Consider the following 24,136-nt stretch of genomic DNA (forward strand, 5'->3'; position numbering starts at 1 on the left):
TAAATAAATATTGAAACATTTAAAAAGGAGACTTTGCCTTGTACTCTGCTCCCCTATCCTGAGACCCCAGAAGGGACCCTTGCCCTCCCTCTCCCCTGAGACTCTGGTGGAAACGGTAGCTTGGGGTCTGGGGCAATTTCCTGGCCGTGGTTCACCCAGCAGAAGGGTCTGGATGGGGCCAGCCCTGGTCCAGGCTGATAGTCCCAGCAGAGGGTGACGCTGGGTCCCAGGGAAGGAAGGTGGGGTAGCCACGCTGGGGCCCAGAACGCGGGGGAAGGGCTGACCCTAGCTGAGGGGCAGTGCCAGTGCTGCAGTCGGGTTGGGGGAAAGCAAAGGGGGCTCACCACCAGCGGCTGGTCCTTGGGCTCCATCTCCCTCAACGCTGGGCTGCCCCGGGCGGGGAGGGGCCGGCAGCCTGGCAGGATGGCTTTGCAGCTGGGACTCTGCTATCCTGGGAGAGGTGGAGGCAAGGAGACCTGTTCAGCATCGCGCCTGCCCCGCCCAGGTGACGTCAGCTGGGTCGGGGAGGGGGGGGGGGCGGAGCACGCACCAGGATCCAGTTTGCAAAACCAGCCTCGTCACTCCTTTTCTCCGTGGTCTGGGGACAGCCCACGTGGTACACATGGGTCCCTGGGAGCAGGACACCCTCTGGGCCGTAGCATGCACCATGCTGCCCTCGGTCTATGTATTCCCCTTAGAACGCCTCTAGTCCACAGGGAGCCTGCCTGGAACCTGCCTCCGGGGCAGAGGGCGGGGCTGCACCTGTCCCCTCTCCCAGGGGCCCCTTCACACGAGGCAGGTCATGGTGGCCTTGGAGCTTCCCCACAAACACTAGCAACCACAGCACAAAGCGAAAGCCCCCGTCCAGAGCCATTGCAGGTCTGTCAGCGAGGGGGTTTGCTGCTTCAACGCCGTGCTCAACTCTTCCACTGCAAGCCCTGCGAGCTCACCCAGCCACAGCAGGTGGTGCCAGCGGGCTGAGGCCACACAAGGCCGGATGGCACAGTGCCACGGCCCACGTGGAGCTCAGCGTGCGCTGGGCGCAGATCACACGAGGACGGGATCCTCGCGGTTCAAGCTTGACGAGTCCGATGGAATGACTCCAGGGAGCGGAAGGGCAGCAGAGCCCCAGGCACGCCGGGGCCAGGGTGGAGGCAGAGCGCCTGAGACCCAGTGACAGCCAAGGTCACAGCGGCCACACCAGCCTCTGCCAGCCCCTGTGGCAGTCCACCGTGTAAGGCTGGGAACGCGTCTCTCCTCTGGCACCCAGGCTAGCATGGAGCTCCCAAAAACCCCTTCATGTGAGTAAGGCAAAGGTGGGGAGAACGCCCTCTCCGTCCCCGTCCCCGCCCTTCCCACTGAAGCGAGGGCTCCAGCCTCTGGCCTTGGCCCACAAGGAAACTGCTGGAGGCTCAGGTCTGCTGGGGACCCACACCAGCCTCCGGAGACAAGACCAGGGAGGGCCAGATGCAAACAAGGACCAAGCCCAGGCGCAAGGGTCAGGAAGCAGCCCAGAGCAGCCCTGGGCGAGGCGGAGTCAGAGCAGCGACAGGAGTCTTTATTCACGGGGAAGGAAAACAAGCACAATGGGCAAATTCAAAGCGGTGCCAAACCCCCCAGGCGGTTAAAACCTGTTCAAGTGACAAGCGTGTGCCTTCCTTCTTCCTGCCAGAAACGGGACGATCTGCCCTCCCGCACTGGAGCTCGAAGCCGACAGCGAGCACGCGGCGGGCTGCAGCACGGACCACCTCCCAGCCCTGGGGAAACCAAGTCAGCTGCTTGCAGGTGGGAGGGGACCCCTGGCCCGGCCCCCTCCGCAAGGCTGCTTTTGTCTGGCTACAGGTCCCAGGCCGTGAGAAGACCCGCACTCTGCTCCCAGCAGCTCAGAGGCCAGGGTCCAGGGCTCGTTAACAGTGGCTGGCTGACAGCTCTTAGAACAAACACGCCGTCCGTCCAACTGTGCGCACCAGACTCGAGGACTCTCGCGGGAACACAAGCATCTTCTCACAGCAAACAGCCGGGGCGGTGGTGTTGGGCTGACTGGAAAGACACAGGGCAGGGGCCACAAGCCAGCGTCGTGACGCCAAGGGGACCTGGCCTGGCAGGCAGACCCTGACCACTGGGGGAGGGAGACGGGTATGGCAGGCAACGCTGCTATGGGTGTGCAAAGACAGGAGAAAGACAGTTTTGCCATACAGGTTTGCTTTTATTTCCACGTTCAACCTGCTGAGAACCTGCCCCAACCTGATGGTGGGGACAGGCCCAGCGCACGGCTCCCTCGCTGGTCTCCACGCTGGCCCTCGCACAGGACAGGAGTCCTTGAGCAGAAGCGTCACTCGCTGTGGATGGCACACCCTGCAAACGCCACCTCCAGGCTAAGCAGCAGATGTCGGAGGCATGGAGAAGAGAAGCCCCACAGCGAGGGACAAGTGGTGCCTCTCAGCCTCCCCCACTCGAGACCCAGGGGTCTGAAGGCACAGAGCGTGTGGACCGGGGAGTCCGGGGCAGTCACGGTCCGGAGGGAGCACAGGCCGCGCTGCAGGGGTCGCGCAGAGTTCCGCAGGAGGCGACCTCTGTCCTGGGCCAGACGGTGACAACACTGCAACACAGGAACCACCCTTGACTCTCTGTCCATGACAGCAGCTGAGCAGCCAGGCCAGCCAAGTCCAGGACTAGAGGGCTGGGAAACCCGCTCTGTTCTGTGCAACACCAGAGCCTTCAACACGCGGCCCACTCAAGCCAGCTGGGAGCCACTCCTGGCCCCAGGACCAGCAACCAAGTGACAACCGGGCACCAACAAGTCACCTCGTGTCCCCACAGTGGCTCGTACACCTCCTGTCCCCGCTGTGGTCCACACAGCTGCTGTCCTGGCACAGCGGCCCACACGGAGGGCCCTGCTGTCACAGCAGCAGCTCGTGCACGCCCGCACGCCTCACCCAGCTTTGAAAGATCTGTCTCAGGCAGGCAGGGACCGCCCGGTGCTGGGAGGCCTGGCGGCCCGGCAACCCTCTCTCGTGCATTCTCACGCAGTCCACAAGTCAAGCCTTCTGGAAGGGCAGGGATAAGCCCCTCCTCCACCTGGACACCGAGATCCACGAGGCCACAGCTGCCCTCTTAGCTGCTCAGACAGCAGCTCCACTCGCACCCAAGGCAGGGCTCCACGCATCCCACACTTCCCTAACCCTGGGCACCTGTAACTGGATTTTGGCTTCTACCTTAAACAGGTATTTTTTTAAATTTAGGGGACAAAGGCAGCAGCGACACTAGCAAGCCCCGGTGTGAAGAGTCACCGCACCTGCCACTCGGCTCACTCCTGACTCCCCAGAGGGATGATTTCCTCAGTGACAAAGAACTCGATGGTCTCCTCCTCCCAGTCGTCCACGTTGCTGTCCAGCTCGTCAGTGTCCACACCTGGAGAAAGGACAGGTTCCCCGTGGGGCAGACGCCGACAACGGGCAGCCTCCAGGTCCCACATGTGGGCACACAAACCCATGGAGCCAGCCCAGGGGCTGGGATCCTTGGGCGAGGCCCCCCGCTGTGGACACCCACGTGCCTCAGGCCAGGAAGAGGCCTCTTAGCGCTTGGACAACACAAGGAATCCTCCTGTTACCTCCTCTCAACTCCAGACGCTCGTTCTTCTGTCCCACGTAGAGCTCTTGGGCCGCTTTCCGGTACTTTCTGAAGTCTTCCATCATGGCTCTCCTCCTCTCCACCAATTCCTGAGCAGACAGTGGAGTCAGAGTGACCACATGGCCCACTGCATGGCCACAGGAGCCCAGCCCACACCTGCCCACACCAGCATAGACACTGTGTTAGACGCTGGTGCCATGCCTCGCTTTGTCTTTTTTTTTTTTGACAGGCAGAGTGGACAGTGAGAGAGAGAGAAAAGGTCTTCCTTTGCCATTGGTTCATCCTCCAATGGCCACCGCAGCCGGCGCACCGCGCTGATCCAATGGCAGGAACCAGGTGCTTCTCCTGGTCTCCCATGGGGTGCAGGGCCCAAGCACTTGGGCCATCCTCCACTGCAATCCCTGGCCATAGCAGAGAGCTGGACTGGAAGAGGGGCAACCGGGACAGGATCGGCGCCCCGACCGGGACTAGAACCCGGGGTGCCGGCGCCGTGGCTCACTAGGCTAATCCTCCGCTTTGTCCTCTTCTGCCACTGCCCCTGCCCCCCACCCACCACAGTGGAGGCAGCCATGGCTGTAGCCACAGTCTGGTCAGTCCCACGTGCCTGTGTACACATCTGCCTGTGGCTGTCAGCCCTGTGGCCACAGGCCACACAGTGTCTGGGGAGAAGCAGCCACGACAGAACGCCCAGCTCCGCAGTGCCCAAGTCCTGGGAACAAGACCGACCTTGGAAGCTTTGGATTGGCTCAGGCGGTCCTTCTGCTCAAAGATCTTTGAGTATTTCTTCAGATCCTTTTTAATTTGCTGAAACAAAGACCAGTCAGTCAGGATTAGCATTCAAAGCAGAACCACAAAAGCAATCTTCAAAGTCACCAACACGAAATGACATCCCCAGAGCAGATGGAACACAGGCCCCAGTGCTCGCTCCGCCTCTCCGGGCCGCGCTGTCACAGCGGCCTGTCTGGGAATTACGCTGCCACCTAATACCGTAAGCCTATTTCCCCTAATTATGTAAATCCCAAATATGTCTCTTCTAATCCCTCCAAGAATTTGTAATACACCCTGGCATCTTTTCATCCACCCTTCTAGTCCATGCAAATTTGAAGTTTACTGTTTGAAAACTGCTCTTTTCTGTTTAGTTCTCAGTGACCGTGTAGCACTTTGGCGTCCCCTGTGAACGCTGGTCTCCATCCCCACAGCCCGGGCCTGGTGCCGGCACACACCTTTATCTGCTCCTGGCTCAGGAGCGTCGGGGGCCGCGGCCTCCAGAGCAGCTGGCAGAAGCGGTCCTTGTTGTTCTTCTGCAGGAGGCGTCCTTGGAAGGTCCACAGCCAGTAAGCATTGTCCACCTAGAAGAGGGCCGTCGCCAGGCTGAGCTGCCCGTCCCTCCCCCAGCCAGTAAGCACTGTCCACCTAGAAGAGGGCTGTCGCCAGGCTGAGCTGCCCGTCCCTCCCCCAGCCAGTAAGCACTGTCCACCTAGAAGAGGGCCGTCGCCAGGCTGAGTTGCCCGTCCCTCCCCAAGCCAGTAAGCACTGTCCACCTAGAAGAGGGCCGTCACCAGGCTGAGCTGCCCGGCCCTCCCCCAGCCAGTAAGCATTGTCCACCTAGAAGAGGGCCGTCGATGGCTGAGCTGCCCCCACCCCCACCCCGGCCAGCGGCACCAGAGCTGAGACCACGATCTTCACGGTGAGCAGGGCCAGCGGCACCAAGAACGCACTTGCCAACGATGCTCCGGGGCTCGCATTCCATCAGGGAATGAAGCCGTGGCCCCGTCCTCTGCTGTCATTCCAGCCAGGCGAGGAGTGCCAGCAAAGACAAGACGGGGCGAATCACGGGTGCTGGGCGCACAGGGCGACACCAGCGCCGCACAGAGCACAGGCCTGTTACCCCTGGTCTGCGACGAGCAGCGTGGGCCGGGACACAGAGCTCCATCACCAGCCACACTGCTGAGTTCTGCTCACTTCTCTTTCCGTAACGAAACCTCCCCACAGAGGCAGTGCCTTGAAGCCCCCTTTGGCACAATCTCCTTGTTGCAAACAAGCACTTGGGAAGCTAAGTGTTTGTTTCTAAAACCGAGCATGTCAACTTTTTAATACAAGCATCACGACAGCCTCACTGCGGTGACACCTAAACATGGTGGCCAAAGCAGGGTGCTCAGCTCACCACACACAACCACCAGTTCACCCACGGGCCCTGTCTGTCGGCACCCAGCCCAACATCCCACTCCATCAGCACCATCACCACCAGACATGAAGCTCAGAGCTCCAGCACGGTAGCACTGAGCGCGTGCGGACTCCCGGCCGGCCTGCATGCCCACCAGCACCGGACCTCCGGAAGCAGAGACGTCAAACTCCCTAGGCGGGGACCTCCCGCTCCCCGACCACTCGACTCCTTATAGGGAGGGGTCCCTGGCCCTAGGCGGACACAGCTCCTCCTGGCGCCCGCCTCTTCTGCCACCCGCACCCTCCTGTATTCATGGCCGCCGACCTATTCTGCGCTACACACAGAGAACAGCTTCAAGCCAGGGCTTCCTGATGAGACAGGGAGCTGAAGCCGGGCCTGGCAGCCAAGCCTGGCAGTGCCTGTACCTTGTGGCTCCACCAGGACACAGAGGTGACCACGTAGCGCCCGGTCGGATCCCACTCCACGTCGGAGGCCATGTAGTGCTCGGCGATGTTCATGACCGTGCAGTCTGAGGTGTCGACGAACGCTAAGGCACCATTCATGCTGCGGAGCAATGTGACACAGGGCACGATGGCGCGGTGACGGGCAGCACCAGGGAGCAGCCACTGAGACCCTGTGACCTCAGCTGCTCCCAGCCAACACAGAATCACCAGACGAGACGGGCCGCACCTATGGGGGCCAAGGCACCTCCAGGCTGCAGGGTGGATGAGGGCGGAGCTCCGCCTCCACGGCAGGGGCCGTTTGGGAATCTCTAACATTCGTGGGCCATAGGAAAGCACCAACTTACAAACTAGCCTCTGCAGACTCACTCAATGTCGAGTGCTGCCTATGGCTGTCTTGGCCAGACGACCCCTCCCCGGCCCCTGGCCCGGCCCCGGTGTGCAGTGAGGTGGGGCAGGCAGCAGAGGGCATCCTCTCCACCATGTACCCGCCTCACTGGAACGGCAGGAAACGGGAGAGGCGAAACTGTGCTCTGGAATGCTCGTCGTGACAACGGCCAGAAGGGAACAGTCACACCGCTCCCTGAGGTCTGTTTTTCCTGTGAGAGGATGCTGGGGAGAACACCACAGGTGCAGGTCTGCAGGCCACGGAGGACGACACCTGTGCGCCAGCCCGGACCCTGCCTGCCCTCGGCCCGCATTCCGGAGTGTATGGACACAGCGCTGTGAAGGGGTCTCATCTACTGACACAAGGACACCCCCACCTTTCCCTGTGACCACACGGATGGGCTCAGCTGGGCCACCCACCTCCGCAGGCCGGCCAGCACCACAAACTGTCCTTGGGGGCTCCAGAAGATGGTGTTCGCCTGCTGCTTGTCAAACATCTCTGGAAAGAAAGCAAGCAAGCACCCGTATGTTAAAGTCTCTGCAACACGGTGCCCACTGCCCACGGCCCACTATGGTGGATCTGGCACAAGGGGCTTTGGGTCAGGACTCCACCTACAGCCCATGCCTTTGCTGGCTCTCAAAGCAATTTGGGGGAGAGGGGGCGCTGTGGCACAGCGGGTTAATGCCCTGGCCTGAAGCGCCAACATCCCACGTGGGCACCGGTTCTGGTCCCAGCTGCTCCTCTTCCGGTCCAGGCCTCTGCTGTGGCCTGGGAAAGCAGTGGAAGATGGCCCAAGTGCTTGGGCCCCTGCATCTGCATGGGGGACCCAGAAGAAGCTCCTGACTTGGGATTGGCACAGCTCCGGCTGTTGCAGCCATCTGGGAAGGAACCATCAGACCGAAGACCCCTCTCTCTGCCTTTCCTCTCTCTATGTAACTCTTTGAAATAAATAAATAAATCTTAAAAAAAAAAAAAAAAAGCAATTTTGGAAAACCCATCTCAGTACACCTGAAGCTGTGTTCCACACTGAAAAAAATGAAGGAAAAAGGGACAGGGGTGCGCTGAAACTATGACACCGCTTCTTCATTTCACTACGTTAACCGGACAGAAAATTCATCCGTCACAACCAATCTCCACTGTCCCAGGGACTCTACCGTGGGCTGTCTCCTCCTGGCCTGTGGCACCTCCAAACAATCACCGGGGAGCAGGGTAGCTTCGAAGGACACTGCCCGACAGGGCGGGGTTCTCAGGCCAGAACGGACCGGGTGCCCTGGGAGGCCGTGGCGGTGGCCGTGGCGGTGGCCATGGCTCACGCGGCTGGATCCCCGAGTTCAGGGTCCCTTGCACACATTTGGGGAGTGAACCAGTAGATGGGAGAGGTCTCTGCCTTTCAAGTAACCTCACTGAAACTAGAACGCGTTACAGAAGAACTGTCAGGGGAAAACAGACAGAAGCCCTGGAATACACGCAGGCACAGCGCCGAGTGCCACTGGCGTGCCAGGGAGCGTGCCAGGCAGGGCCGCCGGCACTCAGCACGGAGGGAGGCACCTCTGCTCGCAGAGCACAGGTCTCCTCGTGGCCTCCAACTGCCTGACTTTCACACCGCAGAGCAATGAAGCGCATCCAGTGTCACAGAACAACTCATTCTGTCACTCAGTGCCAAGCTCCGGCCAAGGGAGGACGGAGTTCTTCAGACTTCTCTCCGGAAAAGCTGCCTCTGGGGCCCACGAGCTCCTTCTGAGGACTGGGGTGAACCCATGGTGCGGTTCCACGCGGCAGGGCCGCCACACTCCCGGGGGAGGTACTCGGTGTGCGCACAGCCCGAGGCCACCACACACACGCCACAGCGAGAATGAGACTTTCAGGAGGGAGCAAGCTACTGCCATGCACCGCCACGGCGCCTCGGGAGCCCAGACACAGCCACCCTCGGGAGAGGGGGGAGAGGGGCGCTGCACCGCCACGGCGCCTCGGGAGCCCGGACACAGCCGCCCTCGGGAGAGGCGGGGAGAGGGGCGCTGCACCGCCACGGCGCCTTGGGAGCCCAGACACAGCCACCCTCGGGAGAGGCGGGGAGAGGGGCGCTGCACCGCCACGGCGCCTCGGGAGCCCAGACACAGCCGCCCTCAGGAGAGGGGGGAGAGGGGCGCTGCACCGCTGTGGGACCACAGCCGCAGGGAGGTGGCTTCCAGCCCACTAACTAGATCAGGGAGCCCAGAGGCCGGGCAAAGGACCCTGCCTCAGACTAAGGGGCAGGGGGGTATCCAAGGAAGTGACCCCTAGCCCACAGCAGCCCCAGCCCCAGCCCCAGCCCCCGACACACAAGGGAGAAGGTGGTAAATCTTAGCAACACGAATTTAAGGCGAGGGGCCCACACCCCAGGAACACGAAGCACCCCTTGTCTGCATCTGTGAGGCATCTAAGCCCACAGCGCACCCAGCTGTGTGTGAACGCAGGCCTGACCACAAGTGTGACCGGACCACAAGTGTGACCGCGCCAGCCCGACGTCCCCATGGGCCCTGACCAAGCCCCCAGGCAGGCAGGGGCCCGGCCACTCACTGCTGAGCTCGATCTTCCCGTTGCTCTTGACATGGTAGAAAGAGACGGAGATGCGCGGCGCCTCCCCGTGCAGCACGGCGAACTTGCTCCCATTGGGCTCCCAGGCAAAAGCGATGATGGTCTCTACGGCAGCAAGACATGGCCCCCGGTCATTCCGAACAGCTGCCACCGTGTGGCCCGAGGTGGCCTCACCGTGCGGCCAGAGCAACGGCGCAGCAGGACCCAGCCCCAGATGTGTGAGATGCCATCTGCAGCACAGGAAACCCCGCCTCCTCGAGTCACCCCGGGGGCTGTGCGGAGCCGGGGACCCCACACCCCGTGCCTACTGCAGAACTGCATGTGGGATTCAGAATCAGAACCCTGCAGCCGGCTAACCTGCACGCCGCCGGCTGTACGCCACAGACAACCTAGCAGATGCCTGGGCCCTGCCACCCATGGAACAAGCTCTCGGCTGCCGGCGCTGGGGCCGTCTGGGGTGAACCAGTGGATGGAGGACCTTTCTCTTCCCCTAACTCTTTCAAATAAATAACTAATTAAAACACACACAAAGAGCAGCCCGCTTTACAGACAGCGGAGACGCAGCCGGGGCCAGCGGCTGGCACAGCGTCTGGGCACTGCTCATGGACTGCCACTGTCACACTGCGTCTCGGGCAATGCTCTGCGTCTGAGCCAGCTCCCTGCCTGACGAGCCTGGAAAGGCAGCGGAAGTTGGCCCCTGTGCCCCACACAGGAGACTACATGGAAGTCCAGGCTCCTGGCTTCAGGCAGGCCCAGCCCCAGCTGACTGCAGCCACTTGGGAAGTGAACCAGAGGATGGAAGATCTCTCCTTCTCAACCCTTAGGAGAAAGCGAAGCAGCTTTATGGGCTGGGAGTCTGCGCCCCAGGCTAAGTGCTTGTGCAGTGAGCTGGTGTGGGCAGCGACAGGGCCCCCACGCCTCTGCTACGAGGGGCACCTCACAGGCTGCGAGGGGCAAACCGACACCTGAACTTGTCTACACGTTCGTGCTTCAGAGATGGCTGCTCCCGCTCGGAGCCGTCTCGGCATGTGCCCTGGGCGCTCCGGAGTTTTAAAGTGGAGGTCAGCAGGACAGAGCCGACACAACCACGGAAGGACGATAATGGGACTCACCTTTCATTTCGACCACATCCACAGGCACCTGTTTTTCCCTCATCCGAAATATTTCAAAATTTGTGACAACACCCTGTATAAAAAAATAAAAAGGTGACATCCAAAACTATAATTTATTAATATAATAAGAGATTAACTATACATGCGATGAACTTGCGAGGAGCTCAAGTGACTGAAATCAGAGTCTCAGGGAGGTGGGGACAAAGAGCCCTTTGCAGCTAAGCCACACGCAGCTCTACCCAAGGGGGCCGTCCTACAGCCACGCCAGGCTCCCTCAGGCTGACCTGCCGAGGGCCCGCAGTGGACTCAAGTGCCCTGGAGCCGCACTGCTGGGACCACCACGCTGTCCTGGTGCAGTCCCTGTGACAGAACGCCAGGTTGTGCACAACCCTCAGTGGCCAACGTCCACCACAGAAGGATGGTGAAGCGTGGGCCGCCCAGCAACAGAGCACACTGCTCAGCTATGACAATGAACACAGCTCCGCACACGCTACACACAGATGTCCTATGTGTGTGGCAGCTGCCGGACAAGGCCGCCAGCCCCAGTTTTATCGACACAAGACGTCCCAAGTGGAGTCAGCCAGACAGACAGAAAAAGCAGAGGCTGCCAGGAGCTACAGGAGCTGTGGAGTGCGACCGCTGACAGGCGCGCAGCGTCCTCTGCGTGGGAACATTTTGGAAAACGTGGCTTTGGCCGTACACCATTGTGAACATAACAAAAAGCCACCAAGCTGGCTAACTACATCAGGGGAAGTCAATCTCAAAAAATAGAAAAGCAAACTCTAGGCTATTTTTTTCTTTTTTTAAAAATTTATTTGACAGAGTTAGACAGTGAGAGAAAGAGAAAGGGCTTCCTTCCATTGGTTCACCCCCCAGATGGCTGTGACGTCTGGAGCTGCACCAATCCAGAGCCGGGAAGCCAGGTGCTTCTCCTGGTCTCCCATGGGGTGCAGGGCCCAAGCACTTGGGCCATCCTCCACTGCCTTCCCGGGCCACAGCAGAGAGCTGGCCTGGAAGAGGGGCAGCCAGGACTAGAATCTGGTGCCCATATGGGATGGCGGCGCCGCAGGCAGAGGATTAACCAAGTGAGCCAGGGCGCCGGCCCCTTTAGGCTACATTTTGCTGTGCTAAATAGAAATGTGAAAAAAAGCCAGCCCGGGTGCAGATCTGCGCAAAGCACGTCCACAGGAAACAGCAGACTCACTCTACTGCAACATGAAGGCGCTGTGTGCCCAGGAGAGGCACCTGCTCCGCGTGCGCGCTCAGCTACGAGGGGCGGCTATGTGTCCAGCAGGGTCATCACGGCGGCTGGCGTGGGCACAGCGGGCTAAGTGTGGCCTGCAACGCTGCATCCATTATCGTTATCTGAGTCCCAGCTGCTCCACTTCTGACGCAGCCTCCTGCAGATGCGCAGCCTCCTGAGCTCCTGCCACCCTCACACACCCAGATGGAGTCCCGACGGGCAGCCTTGGCTGTGATGGCCATGTGGGGAGTCAACCAGTGGATAAAAGATCTTTCTCTAGGCCGGCACCACGGCTCAATAGGCTAATCCTCCGCCTGTGGTGCCGGCACACCAGGCTCTAGTCCCGGTCAGGGCACCGGATTCTGTCCCGGTTGCTCCTCTTCCAGGCCAGCTCTCTGCTGTAGCCCGGGAAGGCAGTGGAGGATGGCCCAAGTGCTTGGGCCCTGCACCCGCATGGGAGACCAGGAGAAGCACCTGGCTCCTGGCTTCGGATCAGCGCTATGCGCCGGCCGCAGTGGCCATTGGAGGGTGAACCAATGGTAAAGGAAGACCTGTCTCTTTGTCCCCCCTCCCCCCAAAAAAAAAAAAAGATCTCTCTCTCTCTCTCTCTCTCTGTGGTGCTCTGCCTTTCACACAAGTCAACAGATCTTTAAACTGAAAAGGAAGTGACTGCGCCCCCGCTGGATACCCCACCCCCACCCCCTGGATGTGACACCAGCGAACTGCTGCTCACCCGTCCCCGCTGGGTCTGAGAGGACCCGTGGATTTGCACAAGACAGTCACTAACATCCCCTGACTCGGAGCCCCCGGCACCCACTCACCTGGGTGCCTTTTGGAGTCCTGTCTACTTTAACACACAGATAGTCTCCGTTCTTCTGCCAGTGCAGCTTGCAGTCCACGACGTTGAAGAGGTTCCGCACGCGGATCTCCTGTCTGCTCGGCAGCTGCATCAGGGTCACCCTGGCGGGAATGTCTTTGTCTTCAGGCACCCAGAAGGCGATGATGTTGCCGCCGGGGGACCAAGAGAAGTCTCTGCAGGACAAGACCGAGGGCAAAAGCTCAGTCTGGCACACTGAGCACCAGCAGCTGCTGCGGCCGTGGCCACAGGCACAGCCCGGGCAGTCCACACGCGGCTCGACTGCTCATGGCACGCTTGAGCATCACTAGACTTGGCTTCAGTCAGAAAGCTGACACAGATGTCACCGTCGCTGCCCACTGTCATCAGAGACTAACAGACCCCACCACGCTCCTCAACCCTCCACGCTCTCGGCCACACACAGCTGCAACCAAGCAAGTGCGTGAACTGTAGGCCGACAGATCCAGCTACGTGTTGTGTAGAGAGCAGCTCAGACGCCAAAGAGCAAAGACTCGAGAGCACTGAGGAAGACCCGGGCGAGTCCCTCTCCCGAGGAGCGGCTCTGCAGGACAGAGGCCGTGACGGAGTCCATGAACTCACACGCGTGCACCTTCACTAGAACCAACACTTGGTTTTCTTGTAATGGAAAGAATGTGGGAACAGAAAGAACAGCAAATACAACGTGTCTGCCACGCTGGTGGTTCACTACTGCGAAGTCAACCAGCTCTGGGTTTTATGTTTGGCTCAAGATGGGCTGATTTTTATTATTTATTTCCTTAGTTACTTGAAAGGCTGCTAGATTAACAGGGAGAGGCAGAGACCTCCCATGCACTGGTCACCCCCCAGTGGCTGTGACAGTCAGGAGCTGGGAACTCCGCCTGGGTCTCCCCAGTGGGTGGCAGGGACCCAAGACCTCGGGCCGCTCCTCACTGCTTTCCCAGGTGCGTTATCATACAGCTGGCCTGGAGGTGGAGCAGCCGGCAGGTCCCCAGACAGGATGCCAGCGCTGCAGGCAAACTGACCCACGACACCACAAGGCCGGACCCCGAGTTTTCAGGTAAATAAAAATGTCCAGTCTCCACTGACAGCAAAGTGAGCTGAAACACGGGAGTCTACCAGACCCCACTCACAGAGCTCAGAGGACCAGAGACCTGTGAGCTCGGCTCTTCCCGAGGAGGCCACAACTGCCCAGCTCACAAGCACAGAGGAGCGTGCGGACCCAAGACAGTGTGGCTGCGTGAACAAGGGGCCACTCACTCGGTGGCCAGCGCAAGCCTACTGCGCCCTGGTCTTGTCTAGAACAAGTGCCCATGGCCGTCCACCAATGGCTTAAGAGCTGGGTACTCGCAGAAGGAAAGCTAGTATGGAAAGCCAGCTGCAGGGACCCCAAGGTTGATACTCCCCAAAACTCCATGTTCCAGTTCCACGCCCCAGGGGAGGGCGCGCGGGGGACATTTGGCAGGGGCCCGGGCCCAGTGTAGAGGCCTCCCACACAAAGTCAGCACCTTACATAAGAGGCCCACAGAGCCCCTGCCCCTCAGCCACACAAGGGTGAGTAGGAGGAAGGCTGTGACGGAGGACAGGAGCCTCAGAGCCCTGGGACGTGAACCCTGTGTGTTGGCACAGCTCACGGCGGAGTCCAACACAGACACTCACTTTATTCCAGAGATCTTCAAGCTCTTCTTATCCAGAAGACCCATGGACTGTCCAAAAACAAGGGGACAGTGGGTCAGATCACGCAGTGTCTCAGTGACAGTTTTCAAAAGCAAAGGAGACCACGGGTGAGCTCGCCTGGGAGTGGGGCAAGCACACAGGTTGGCAGAACAGCCTCCAGCACCCACTGCTGAGACCTCCCTGTGGACACTGCAGCCACGAGGCCTGACCCAGCACCCACTGCTGAGACCCCGCCCCACTTCTGTCGGCCTCCTTGTGGCCACTGCAGCCGTGAGGCCTGACGACCCAGCATCACCCCGGACCCCAGGGGTGCACCCAACGCAGCCCCTTTGTGCCGCTCCACCTCAAGGAAGGCAGGGACCACACCCTCAAGCAAAGTGACCCCAGAGGACAGGAACCAAGGGGACAGCTTTCAGGCAACCAAGACCACTCACGGGGGTTTCGTAGATACTGAGGGTGTCCAGGGTCATCCTGGCGAAGAATTTACCATCATGGCTCCACCTAAGGAGAAGACAGAACTACCAGGTAACCGCCACAACAAAAAGTCACAGAGAAGAACTGCTCTGTTCCACTTACTTAAAAATAGGCCAGTGGGCGGAGCTCTCACAGTGAAAGCCCCTCTTCTTGTGCCCGGTGAGGATGTCCCAGATGATGATGGCCTGGGGGTCATCCTGCGTGTCCATCAGGGGGCTAAAGGTCACCAGGTACCTGTAAGACAGGGGCACTGTGTGACACCAGCCCCTGCACACGTGCACACGGAGAGCGGAGCAGCCGCTGGGCGCAGACACAGAACCGTGTCCACACGTGGAGACCACGGCCCTCGCACATGCGGAGAGCAGAGCAGCCGCTGGGCGCAGACACAGAACCGTGTCCACGCGTGGAGACCACGACCTCGCACACGCGCACGTGGAGAGCGGAGAAGCCGCTGGGCGCAGACACAGAACCGTGTCCACGCGTGGAGACCACGACCTCGCACACGCGCACGTGGAGAGCGGAGAAGCCGCTGGGCGCAGACACAGAACCGTGTCCACGCGTGGAGACCACGACCTCGCACACGCGCACATGGAGAGCGGAGAAGCCGCTGGGCGCAGACACAGAACCGTGTCCACGCGTGGAGACCACGACCTCGCACACGCGCACGTGGAGAGCAGAGAAGCCGCTGGGCGCAGACACAGAACCGTGTCCACGCGTGGAGACCACGACCTCGCACACGCGCACGTGGAGAGCGGAGCAGCCGCTGGGCGCAGACACAGAACCGTGTCCACGCGTGGAGACCACGACCTCGCACACGCGCACGTGGAGAGCGGAGCAGCCGCTGGGCGCAGACACAGAACCGTGTCCACACGTGGAGACCACGACCTCGCACATGCGCATGTGGAGAGCGGAGCAGCCGCTGGGCGCAGACACAGAGCACTGCAGACAGTGGCAGCCAAGACCCTTGCAGCTGGCACTCTGCCCACGCGGTGCGCTCTCACTGCGTCAGGGTGCGCTGTGGGAGTGAGCTAGCGGGCGGGGCAGCGTGTACTCCCACACGCTGTCTGTGCCCGCCTCACTGAGACTGGCAAAGTCAACAGCACACGCGGTGCAACGTTCACCAGAGCCAGAACACAAACAGCCCAAACCAGACCTCGCTCCTCTCCTAGGCTTCCAATGACCACTTCCTCTCCCAGGAAAACTCGACAGCTTGATCAGCTACGTTAACAACGATGGCTTGAAAAGTCACCCCCACTCGAAAGCTATTAAATTCCTTACTCAGGGCCGGCGCCGTGGCTTAACAGGCTAATCCTCCACCTTGCGGCGCCGGCACACCGGGTTCTAGTCCCGGTTGGGGCGCCGGATTCTGTCCCGGTTGCCCCTCTTCCAGGCCAGCTCTCTGCTGTGGCCCGGGAGTGCAGTGGAGGATGGCCCAAGTCCTTGGGCCCTGCACCCGCATGGGAGACCAGGAGAAGCACCTGGCTCCTGGCTTCGGATCAGCAAGATGCGCCGGCCACAGCGGCCATTGGATGGTGAACCAATGGCAAAAAGGAAGACCTTCCTCTCTGTCTCTCTCTCTCTCTCACTATCCACTCTGCCTTTCAAAAGAAAAAAAAAATTCCTTACTCAGATCTGAAGGACAATCTTTGAGCTATAAAAACTAAACAACTAACTTGAAAAACAGATTTTTTGCTTGCAAATCACATAACCAAAACCATCCAGCCATCGGAGCCTCTCACGTGCTGGGCACTGTGCAAAGCACTGGAGACACAGCGAGCGCCACGAAGCCCAGTCCTGCTCTCAGTGGACAGCCGTGGCCGTGTGGCCGTGTGGTGACCCAGCGACTCCACAGCGGCCAGAGATGAGGCCACACCTGCCTCCTGGACCTGTATGCTGCCTGGCAGAGGTCAGGCTGAGCGTCTGCATGTGGGCCTGCTTCACACTTGTAGGAGATGTTTTAAGACAGACTTATTTGAGAGGCAGAGTTACAGAAAGAGGGAGAGACAGAGAGAGGTCTTCCGTCTGCTGGCTCACATATCTGGGGCCCTGCACCCACGTGGGAGACCTGGGTGAAGTTTCTGGCTCAGCCCTGGTGCTGTGGCCACCTGGGGAGTGAACCAAAAGATGGAAGGCTCTCTCTCGTTCAAATAAATAAAGCTTCAAAAAAAAAAAAAAAAAAAAAAAAAACACCTATACCGAAACAAATGGGCAGCCAGAATTCCCCATTCCTAGGGACACACACTTCAACTACTCCCCGCCACGGCCCAGGACAGAGCTTGCATGCACTCAGCAGGCCATGGAGATGACAACGCCAGGGCGACAGCACCGACTACAGACTGCGGAACAGGCCACGGGCCCTCTGCAGGCTCCCTCCACTTGTCCAGGTCTGAGACCACGGCAGCACACAGGTGGCATCACTGACGGGGAAGGCCCGCAGGAGGTGGGGAGGGCACGGACTCCCCCGCGCCTCCCCAGCAGCTCCCCTCTCGCAGGGACTCCCCCGCACCTCCCCAGCAGCTCCCCTCTCGCAGGGACTCCCCCGCGCCTCCCCAGCAGCTCCCCTCTCGCAGGGACCCCCCCGCGCCTCCCCAGCAGCTCCCCTCTCGCAGGGACCCCCCCGCGCCTCCCCAGCAGCTCCCCTCTCGCAGGGACCCCCCCGCGCCTCCCCAGCAGCTCCCCTCTCGCAGGGACCCCCCCGCGCCTCCCCAGCAGCTCCCCTCTCGCAGGGACCCCCCCGCGCCTCCCCAGCCGCTCCCCTCTCGCAGGGACCCCCCCGCGCCTCCCCAGCCGCTCCCCTCTCGCAGGGACCCCCCCGCGCCTCCCCAGCAGCTCCCCTCTCGCAGGGACCCCCCCGCGCCTCCCCAGCAGCTCCCCTCTCGCAGGGACCCCCCCGCGCCTCCCCAGCAGCTCCCCTCTCGCAGGGACTCCCCCGCGCCTCCCCAGCAGCTCCCCTCTCGCAGGGACTCCCCCGCGCCTCCCCAGCAGCTCCCCTCTCGCAGGGACTCCCCCGCGCCTCCCCAGCAGCTCCCCTCTCGCAGGGACTCCCCCGCGCCTCCCCAGCAGCTCCCCTCTCGCAGGGACCCCCCCGCGCCTCCCCAGCAGCTCCCCTCTCGCAGGGACCCCCCCGCGCCTCCCCAGCAGCTCCCCTCTCGCAGGGACTCCCCCGCGCCTCCCCAGCAGCTCCCCTCTCGCAGGGACTCCCCCGCGCCTCCCCAGCAGCTCCCCTCTCGCAGGGACCCCCCCGCGCCTCCCCAGCAGCTCACCTCTCGCAAGGTGAGAAGTCAATAAGCTGGACCCCCTGGTGGCTGAACCTCTGGATCTGCTTGAACTTCTCTCCACCCCACAGGGCAATGCCGCGCTGATGGAAGGTAGCCAGGTAGGTGCCCTTAGGCGACCAACGCACATACGTCTCCGTCCATCTCTGCGGAGAAAGGGAGTGCCAAGGCTCAGAGGACAACATCCAGAAGCCACGCCCCACCCCGCCCCACCCCCAATCCCTCAAGCTCCTGACTGAAGCCCATCCACTCCGTCCTCGACCTCACACTGAATGTGCCTGGGCCGCCCGCCCGTCAGTTAGATGGAAGCCTGGCCCCACAGGCGACGCAGGAGGCCCCGTCGGGAAATACACACCGCTCTTTCCTCGATGGAGACCGGGTCCTTCACGTCGTTCCAGAAGATGGAAGTGCGGTCCCCGCTCTCGAAAATCACGCTGTACTGGTCTCTGCATTCCGCCTCCTCGAGCCAGTAACGTAAATTCCCCTAGAGGACCGAGAGCAGGCACCTGCGGACAGCCCCTCTCCCACAGATCCGTGCGGCCGGGCCCAGGGCACCGCTGAACCACTTACCAGGTCTTTGAAAGGCTGCTTCTCTGGAATGTCCCACTCGTCGCTGATCGTCATGTACCTGGGGGACAGTCAGCAACTGCTGAGCAGCAGAGACTGGACAGTCCTGCCTCCCTGCCCACCCCCCAGGCAGGACAGGACACGCTCTGACTGGTCAGAAGCACGGGGCAGCCCAGAAGGCCCCACACCCGCTAGGAGCGCTAAGCGTCTGCACTCACTTGTCAAAGTCGGTGAAGAGGTTGACCCTGAACGTGTGCTGCTTGTCGAGCTTGTAGCCGTCGGCGTTTTTCACAGCGTCCACGGCGTGGGCAGGAGAGGCGTACTCCAGGAAGATGTACCTGAGCGACAGGCACCAGCCCCCATCCCCATCAGCCCCCAGCCTCACTGCCACACCCCCAGGCAGCCAAACTGGGTACAAAGGACCAGCCCAGGAGCCCCCTCAAGAGAAGAAAGTCCCCACCCAAGGTCCAGAGCTCTAGTTCACAGTGCACACAGGGAGACATCATCTCGGTCGTGATGGTTTCCTGACACGCTTGTACATTAAGACTGAAACTGCACACCTTGTCACTACAGAGGCTAAGGTGCGTGAATGATCTCAGCGAGGCTAGTGTTCCGTGTGAGAGGAAAAATGGTGAAGGACCTCAGAGGACATCTGATTAAAACTCCACATGCGACCCAAGCAGCTGAGGGCCAGACAAGCTATCCTTCAACCTGCCTCCCACGACAGAAAACGCCGGCAGCATTACCTATATCGGGCCACTTTCTGTAGAGACACACCCTCTAGGTAGTTCTAACAGCTCCATCAGCTTCGGGCGGGTGCTCGGCCTAGGGACGCCTACATCCCACGTCAGAGGGCCTGGGCTCAATTCCCAGCGCTGGCTCCTGACACCAGCTTCCAGCTAATGCACACCCTGGGCGGCAGGGGGTGGTGGCTCAAGTACTTGGGTCCCTGCCACCTCCAGAGACCCAGATGGAGTTCCGGGATCCCAGCTACGGCCTATCTGGAGAGTTACACGTCATTCAGGAAGTCTGGGATGCAGAACTTCCACACACACTGGCAGACGTGCAAACCAGCAAGGAGGGCAGCACGGCACACAGGACAGCATTTCCCACAATGCCCCACGCCCATCCTAGGGACAGCAAAGCAGCTTCCACGCTTGTACGAGGGGAGGCTGGTACAAGACTGCAACTTCAACTTCCACACCGCCTGCGCCGTGGGAAACTCAAACCCTCCAGGGGGGCGAGACTCACCCTTTCGTCTTCCCATCCTCTTCTGGGTAATAGTCATTTGTGATTTTCCCAAACTTGGAAAAGATCTTGTGGATGACATTTTTGAGTTTGTCCAGCCGGTCGGGCCCCACCTGAGGGACATTGTCCACCACGATCACCGAGTCGATCCCGTCCGCCTCCTGGGGCCGGTCTTTGAGCACGTCTCCCAGCAACTCTGTTCCAGACACACAGGGGTCAGTGCCTGCTTCCACGAGGAGCAACGTCACACAGTAGCTGAGTGTGAGCGTCCAAGAAGCAAACCGAATACGCCAAGTGCTCTCTCTCTAGCCTGTGGAGACACACAACTACGAACAAGAAGACCCGACTCTTCACACTGCCTTGTCTGGGATCGCAAACACTGAGGACACCAGCTCATTTCCCACAGCACTGGAGTGCTTGAAATAACAACAACGTGGGTACTAATGCAGTGAAAACCCAGAAAAATCTGAAGAAAACCCAGTACTAGATCTTTCTAAATCAGTGCCGGCATCCCATATGGGCACCAGTTCATGTCCCGGCTGTTCCACTTCCCATCCAGCTCCCTGCTATGGCCTGGCAAAGCAGTAGAAGATGGCCTAAGTCCTTGGGCCCCTGCACCCACGTGGGAGGCCTGGATGGAGCTCCTGGCCTCAGATCGGTGCAGCACCTGCCATTGTGGCCAGTTAGAGAGTGAACCAGTGGATGGAAGACCTCTCTCTCTGTGCCTCTCCATCTCTGTGTGTAACTCTGACTTTCCCATAAATAAATAAATCTTTTAAAAAAATTTCTTTGTAGCCACCTACTTTTAAAAACCTAAAACTTGGGAGCGGGCATTACAGTGCACAAGTTCCAGCTGTCAGCATCCCACACCAGTGTTAGAGTCCTGGCTGCTCTGTTTCCAATCCAGTTTCCTGCTGATGCCCCTGGGAAGGCTGAAGATGATGGCCCAAGGACTTGTGTCCCTGCCACCCACATGGGAGTCCAGGATAACGTGTTCGGCTCCTGGCTGCTGTGGGCACTGGGGGCCTGAAGCGGATGGAAGTTCACTCTCTCTCTCTGCCGCTCTGCCTTTTGAATACATAAATTGCAAAGAAAAACAAAAACAAAAAAAACCTAAGTACTCAAGCTTTTTTTTTTTTTTTTCTTTAAAGATTTACTTATTTATTTGAAAGTCAGAGTTACACAGAGAAAGAGAGGTAGAGAAAGAGGTCTGACCTCTGCTGGTTCACTCCATTGGCTGCAACGGCCGGAGCTGGGCCAATCTGAAGCCAGGAACTTCTTCTAGGTCTCCCACGCGGGTAGAGGACCCAAGCACTTGGCCCATCTTTTACTGCTTTCCCAGGCCATAGCAGAGAGCTGGGTCGGAAGTGGGGCAGCTGAGACATGAACCGGCACCTACATGGCACTGCGGGCGGTGCCTTTACCTGCTGCACCACAGCCCAAGCCCCAGCACTCAAGCTTCCACTCCACAGCCAGCTAGACAGGACACGGACACACAAGGCGGACTGGAGGCTGGGCCTGGCCGGCGATCCACCCCTAGCTGGCTCACGCAGGCCTTAGGCCCTTCTGACCACCTGCTGGAGACGGACCTGCAGGAAGCAGGGCTGGGCACCAACGACATCGAAGTAAACCTCACCTTCTAAATACAAATCCGGTACAAATGCTAGGCCGTCCAGAAAGTGACAGCTCAGGTGCTGGGGCACAGAGGAACCTCTCAAACCCCCACGAGGGGACCGTCAAACAACAGCTGTGGCACAGAGGGCAGAGCCGCTGCCTACACGCCGGCATCCCATATGGACGTGGTTCGAGTCCCGGCTGCTCCACTTCCAGTCCAGCTCTCTGCTGTGGTCTGGGAAAGCAGTAGAAGATGGCCCAAGTGCTTGGGCCCCTGCACCCATGTGAGAACGCCGAAGAAGCTCCCGGCTTTGGATTGGCCCAGCTCCAGCGTTGCGGCCATTTGGGAAATGAACCAGCAGATGGAAGACCTCTCTCTCTGCCTCTGCCTCTCTAACTTTGCATTTCAAGTAAATAAATGAATCCTGAAAAACAGAAGTGGAGTATAGGTTTGAAATTTTCACAGTAAAACGTTACGAAGGTCTTTCCAGAGGAGGAAGATCTTTTAATTTCGAGGAAAGGTCCATCATAAACCATTTCTAATTAATACCAACACTTTTATGAACGACAGTAAAAATGTTACCTTAAAAAACTGTAAATTGAATCTCTTTTAAAGATTTTATGTATTCGACAGGCAAAATTAGAGAGTGAGAGACAGACAGAGACAGCGAGAAGGCCTTCCATCCGCTGGCTCACTCCAAATGGCCACAAGGCCTGGAGCTGGGCCGATCCAGAGCCAGAAACCAGGAGCTTCTTCTGGGTCTCCCACGTGGGTGCAGGGGCCCAAGGACTTGGGCCATCTTCTACTGCTTTCCCAGGCCACAGCAGAGAGCTGGATCATAAGTGGAGCAGCCGGGACTCACAGCGCCCACATGGGGTGCTGGTGCCACAAGCAGAGGCTTAACCTGCAGCGCGGCAGCACCGGCCCCTGCAGACTGAATTTCCAAGACGCCAAGACTGGGCCGGGCACCACCGGCACCACCGGCACCCTCGCTGCAGACGCCAGGCCGCTCGGGTCGCTTGTAAAACACACTCAGCGTACACGGTAAGCCTGCCAAGCCTGATCCGAATTTACGAGTTTACAACAGGAAGCCCAGCTTTTACACAAACTGCAGGAGCCGCCCCACAGGTGCTCAGTGCGATCCAGGCGGCAAGGACCTGCCCAGGCCCGGGAAGGCGCCAATGAATCCACTGCCCTTGACAACCCTCAATCACCCCCGCCCGCGGGCCACTCCTGGCCGAAGGGGAAGCAGAGAAATCGCAAAACCAATCGGCAATGCGGAGGCAGCCAGCGACGAGGCAATGGCTAACGTTTGCAAAGAGGTTTAAAGATTTGTTCATTCGAGGGTCCGAGAGGGAGATCCGCCATCGGCTGGTTCACTCCCTACAGCGGCACAGCCAGGGCTGGGCCGGGCTGAAGCCGGAGTTCACGCCGTCTCCCACGCGGGGGAGGGCCCGAGCACTCGGACCACCGTTCGCTGCTTTTCCCAGGCCATCGGCAGGAATCGGACAGGAAACGGAACAGCCGAGACCCCAACCGGTGCCCACGCGGGATGCGGTGAGCGCGGACACCAAGGGCACCGCCCGGCGCGTGTGCCCCCGAGCCGGCCCCGCACTCGGCCCCACACTCAGCCCGCTGCGGCAAAGACCCCGCAGGGCGGCCCTTCCCACGGGACCCACAGCGCGGGAGCAGCCACGCCCTCCGGGGAACGCTGCGCCCCCGGGGCCACACAGGCGCCCCAGGCCCGCTTCGGACAGAACCCCCTGTCCACGAGAGGGGCTCTCTCCACGCCTTTCTGGCTCAGTGCGCACCCAAGGCTCAAAACGAGCAAAACCGCTGCGCTAAAAGAAGCCGGGCAGGAGCGGGGCGGGAGCCCCAGCAACACTGGCTCAGCACCCCGTCGGCTCGGGGCTACGGGGCCCGCATCGCGCCCGGAGGCCGCGGCAGCTGGCCCGCGCGTGGGCCCTGCGCCCGTCTCGGAGGCCAGGACAGAGTGCCCGGCCCGGCTCCCGGGCACGGGGGGCGGACAGCGGCCGGAAGCTCGGAACCGTCAGGAGGCACCGCGTCCGGAACCCACGCGTCCAGCCGCGCCGGGCGCTCCCACCTGCTCCGCTGCCGGAAGCCCCGCGAGGGCCAGGGCAGGGACCCGGGCCGCAGCCCCGGAGGCGGGCACTTCCGGCCCCCGGCCCCGGCGCCCCCTCACCTTCCTCGCTCACGTCGTCCACGAAGTCCTCGGGGTCGCTGAACGACGGCTCGTCCGCGTCGCCGTTCTCCACCGCCCGCGGCTCGGCCTCGGCCGCGCTGCCCTCCGCCTCGGACGCCGGGGCCGGCTCGTCGCGGGCCTGCTCGGCGGGGAGCGCGGCGGGGGGCTCGGCCGGGCTGGACACGGCCTCCTGCGCCTCGGCCGGCTCGGCCCTCACGTCGGGCTCCGGCCCGGCCTCCGCGGCCGCTTCCGCGGCGGCGTCCTCGGCCCCCGCGGGCCGCGGCGGCTCCTCCTCGGGCGGCGGCTCCGCCCCCGGCTGCTGCTGCTGCCCGGGCTCGGCCCGCTCCTCGGCCGCCTCCGGCAGCGCCACGTTCTCCGCGTCCTGCATGGGCCCGACGCCGCGCCTCACGAGCTCCGCCGCCGCCGCGCCGCCGCCACTCCCAGGCCGCCCCGCGCGCCGCGCCGGCGAGCGCCGAGCCACGTGCGTGCGCCCGGGAGGCCGCACCAAAGCGCCGGGGCCGGGGGGGCCACCACAACGCCCCGACTCGCCTCGCCGAGTCCGGAACACACCGAGTCCGCAGACGTGCGTCTAGAGTGGATGATGCCGATGTGGCTGTGACTGGAAGATGCTCAGCTGCAAAGACCAAAGTCG

At 60.8% G+C, this 24,136-nt stretch overlaps 2 protein-coding genes across 2 annotated transcripts in view; both read right to left on the minus strand.

Moving 5' to 3' along the window:
• LOC133750566 (kinesin-like protein KIF19) overlaps positions 1-874 on the minus strand; it is a 38,884-nt gene extending 38,010 nt beyond the window's left edge. The window contains exons 1-3 of the mRNA XM_062180136.1: positions 763-874; positions 551-630; positions 345-443 (exon numbers count right to left, since the gene is read on the minus strand). Coding sequence (XP_062036120.1) covers positions 345-443; positions 551-630; positions 763-874 — 291 coding nt within the window. The remainder of the gene's footprint in view (positions 1-344; positions 444-550; positions 631-762) is intronic.
• A 1,311-nt stretch (positions 875-2,185) lies between these two features.
• EIF3B (eukaryotic translation initiation factor 3 subunit B) lies at positions 2,186-23,887 on the minus strand. Its single transcript, XM_062179869.1, has 19 exons — positions 23,485-23,887; positions 19,670-19,862; positions 18,637-18,756; positions 18,422-18,479; positions 18,207-18,335; positions 17,840-17,997; positions 14,679-14,810; positions 14,537-14,603; positions 14,085-14,131; positions 12,394-12,604; positions 10,330-10,402; positions 9,200-9,322; positions 7,063-7,141; positions 6,220-6,358; positions 4,854-4,979; positions 4,357-4,434; positions 3,611-3,719; positions 3,296-3,411; positions 2,186-2,599 (listed from the first exon to the last, which is right to left on the minus strand). Exons 1-18 carry the CDS (start codon positions 23,870-23,872, stop codon positions 3,308-3,310), a joined length of 2,334 nt encoding a protein of 777 aa, XP_062035853.1. The 5' UTR covers positions 23,873-23,887; the 3' UTR covers positions 2,186-2,599; positions 3,296-3,307.
• Positions 23,888-24,136: the final 249 nt, after the last annotated feature.

Source organism: Lepus europaeus, chromosome 21 (assembly GCF_033115175.1).
Source record: "Lepus europaeus isolate LE1 chromosome 21, mLepTim1.pri, whole genome shotgun sequence".
Classification (NCBI taxonomy): Eukaryota; Metazoa; Chordata; class Mammalia; order Lagomorpha; family Leporidae; genus Lepus; species Lepus europaeus.

What these genes read in the sequence shown, in the direction of transcription:
- EIF3B (XM_062179869.1), bottom strand. Translation starts at nt 23,872, where the DNA reads ATGCAGGACGCGGAGAACGTGGCGCTGCCGGAGGCGGCCGAGGAGCGG. An exon ending in CTCTTCACCGACTTTGACAA is followed by an intron (nt 18,480 to 18,636) that starts GTGAGTGCAGAC and finishes ACTGTCCCCCAG; the next exon opens with GTACATGACGATCAGCGACG. An exon ending in GTGCTGGCCGGCCTGCGGAG is followed by an intron (nt 6,359 to 7,062) that starts GTGGGTGGCCCA and finishes ATTGCTCCGCAG; the next exon opens with CATGAATGGTGCCTTAGCGT.